The 3,649-nt window shown below is 51.5% G+C and overlaps 1 protein-coding gene across 1 annotated transcript; it reads left to right on the top strand.

Annotated features, from left to right (window-relative positions):
* Window positions 1–854: 854 nt before the first annotated feature.
* On the top strand, window positions 855–2,354 carry drd1b (dopamine receptor D1b; the record flags this gene model as incomplete). Its single annotated transcript, XM_080549883.1, has 1 exon — window positions 855–2,354. One exon carries the CDS (start codon window positions 855–857, stop codon window positions 2,352–2,354), a length of 1,500 nt encoding a protein of 499 aa, XP_080406009.1.
* Between the last annotated feature and the right edge of the window lie 1,295 nt (window positions 2,355–3,649).

Consider the following 3,649-nt stretch of genomic DNA (forward strand, 5'->3'; position numbering starts at 1 on the left):
ATTCTAGTGTTCCACGCATACACGGACAAACACGTGGACGGTTTATTGAATTTGACGTGACGATATGCATATTATTTTTTAAACAATATTGGATGTTTAAGTGGTGGTTATGTCCACGTTTATATCACCGCACAAAGCGGTATTATTAAGCCGCGCTCCCAAGCCCTTCGCCCGGCCGCGGCAGAGCGGAGCGCAGCTCGGACTGGACAGCGCGTCGATAAGAGCAGGAATATAATGACTCGGACACGCCTGGAGAGTCATTAAACACATCTGATAAACGCAGTGAGAGATCAGATCAATATGCCGTATCGACGAGATGATATTTAAGGCTAATGATTGGTCTGGCGTCTGTTTATCATGCCTGATATGAGCAGAATATGGTGGGGAAGTTTCAGATGACGGTGGTCAGCTCATTAAAACAGTCGTAGGCTATACTGTAAAGAGAGAAAAGCAATACAGAGCAATTTGAAAAAAAAGAAAAGAAAAAAAAAGTTTAGATTTGTATGTAAATTATATTATATACTCAACTGTAACCATATAAAGGAATACTGATGATAGCCTACACTGTTGCTCTACCGTCAGAATGAGGATTTATGAACTGCCTACATTTTTGGGCACATTTCAAAAGAGAAATATCTGTTGAACTATTTACTATCGAGGACTTATTGTGGACAAGATGACGGCTGCTGTGATGAGCTCGGTGACTCAGCCTCCGGATGAGCTGGTCCCCAGGCAACCAGCGTCTACCATGTCTCCGTTCTCCATCTGTCATTCACTCAGGTGAAGGAAAAGGAACTATGGGGTGATTGTTTTGCGTGAAGTCTCTCGCAAAAAAAGCCTGACAGGAAAAAACAATGGATCTGAACGTCTCCGCGACGGTCCGCGACGGCGACAGCCAGCAGCTACCGACGGGCGAGAGAGACTCGTCCAAGCGTGTCCTGACCGGCTGTTTCCTCTTCCTGCTCATCCTGACCACCCTGCTGGGCAACACGCTGGTGTGCGCCGCCGTCGCCAAGTTCCGCCACCTGCGCTCCAAGGTCACCAACTTCTTCGTCATCTCCCTGGCCATCTCCGACCTGCTGGTGGCCATCCTGGTGATGCCGTGGAAGGCGGCCACGGAGATCGTGGGCTTCTGGCCCTTCGGGGCGTTCTGCGACGTGTGGGTGGCGTTCGACATCATGTGCTCCACGGCGTCCATCCTGAACCTGTGCGTCATCAGCGTGGACCGGTACTGGGCCATCTCCAGCCCGTTCCGCTACGAGAGGAAGATGACCCCGAAAGTGGCGTTCGTCATGATCAGCGTCGCCTGGACCCTGTCCGTGCTCATCTCCTTCATACCCGTCCAGCTGAACTGGCACAAGGCGCGGACCACCAGCTACGCCCACGACCTCAACGGCACGCGGTACGCGGGCCGCCGCGAGCCGCCCCCGGACAACTGCGACTCCAGCCTCAACAGGACCTACGCCATCTCCTCCTCCCTCATCAGCTTCTACATCCCCGTCCTGATCATGATCGTGACGTACACCCGGATCTACCGGATCGCCCAGAAGCAGATCCGGAGGATCTCGGCGCTGGAGAGGGCGGCGGAGAGCGCCAAGAACAGGCACAGCAGCATGGAGAACAACACCGCCAACATGGCGGAGACGGAGAGCTCCTTCAAGATGTCCTTCAAGAGGGAGACCAAAGTGCTGAAGACCCTCTCGGTGATCATGGGGGTGTTCGTGTGCTGCTGGCTGCCCTTCTTCATCCTGAACTGCATGGTGCCGTTCTGCGAGAGCCAGAACCAGAACCCGAACCGCCTGCCCAACGACGACTTCCCCTGCGTCAGCTCCACCACCTTCGACGTCTTCGTGTGGTTCGGCTGGGCCAACTCCTCCCTCAACCCCATCATCTACGCCTTCAACGCCGACTTCCGCAAGGCGTTCTCCATCCTCCTGGGGTGCCACCGGCTGTGTCCGGGGGGAAGCAACGCCATCGAGATCGTCAGCATCAACAACAACAACAACGGCGGTGGCGGCGGAGGGGGGGTGGGGGGTCCGTCGTCTTCCCAGGCCCACTATCAGACCAAGGGGCACATCCCCAAGGAGAGCCACCACAGCAACAACAGCACCTACGTGATCCCCCACAGCGTCCTGTGTCAGGAAGAAGAGGAGCTTCCGAAGAAGGACGAGGAGGAGGAGGCGGCGATGATGATGATGATGGGGATCAGCTGTGGTAGTAGAGGCGCGGAGGAGGAGGAGAGGCTGTCGCCGGCGATCTCGACCGGGAACTTGGACAGCGACGCGGACGTCTCGCTGGACAAGATCAACCCGATAACTCAGAACGGTCAACAGCACAAAACCGTGACGTGTTGAAACTAAAGGAGGGTTGTTTGGATGTTTTCGGGGGGGGGGGGGGGGGTTGTTCGTATACAAACAGGAGGGGGAGGGAGGAACTTAAACAGGGCCAAGGGGAGACCCCCAAACAGGACCATGGGGGACCCCAAACAGGACCAAGGCTGACCCCCAAACCGGATTAAGGGGAACCCAAACAGGATTAAGGGCTCCCCAAACAGGACCATGGGGACCCCCAAACAGGACTAAGGGGGACCCCCAAACAGGACCATGGGGACCCCCAAATAGGACTAAGGGGGACCCCCAAACAGGACCATGGGGACCCCCAAATAGGACTAAGGGGGACCCCCAAACAGGACCAAGGGGACCCCCAAACATGACTAAGGGGGACCCCCAAACAGGACCAAGGGGACCCCCAAACAGGACCAAGGGGGACCCCAAACAGGACTAAGGGGGACCCCAAACAGGACCATGGGGACCCCCAAACAGTACCATGGGGACCCCCAAACAGGACCATGGGAGACCCCCAAACAGGACTAAGGGGGACCCTACGGAAAGACCCGAGAATTATGGCATGGGGATATGTGGGATTATATACAAACTGAGTATCACTGCGGACCTTAAGACTCTTAATCACTATGGAAACCGAATGTTTTAATATGAAGGCACTTTATCCCGGATAAACTATCTGCAAAAACACTCTCAGTGTTTTATTGATAACGAAGTAGAACAAAAAATGGTTAATAAATGTTCCCATAACTTGAATAAAAAAAGGAAGCGGAAATATGCATGTGTATACATGTGTTGTATTTACAAAGATGTATACATTTGCATGTGTTTACCAGTAGTGACATTACAAATATCTTGGGAGCCCATTTTAACCCTGTGGAGAAAGAAGTAGAATATTAGAGAAATGTCTTGTAGGTAAGTGCTTTACATTCATGTATAGCGTGTTTCATATTCTTCAAAAGAGAACTAATGGGGTGATTGTTCTGATATATTTTTTGTTGTCAACCTAAACTACTACTAAGTGTGTAATTAATTTGTTTTAATTTTTAATTTCATCATGATTTATTCGGGAGTTGAAAGCAACCTCTTGCCATGCTAACGATGACTCAGTAAAGGAACCCCAAACGTATAATATGCCACCTACAAGGTATTATATTAGTATTTATTTAAATAAAAACATTTATTTAAAGTGGGGAAACCCCAGACAGTGCTAGGGTTATAGCCACAGTTATCGTCACCATCCAAAGCCAAGTATGTCCAAAGCCAAGTGTGGTATAATATTTTCATATACGGTGTGTGCGTGTGGT

The sequence above is a fragment of the Nansenia antarctica genome, assembly GCF_963989245.1.
Source record: "Nansenia antarctica genome assembly, chromosome: 20".
NCBI classification, from domain to species: Eukaryota; Metazoa; Chordata; class Actinopteri; order Argentiniformes; family Microstomatidae; genus Nansenia; species Nansenia antarctica.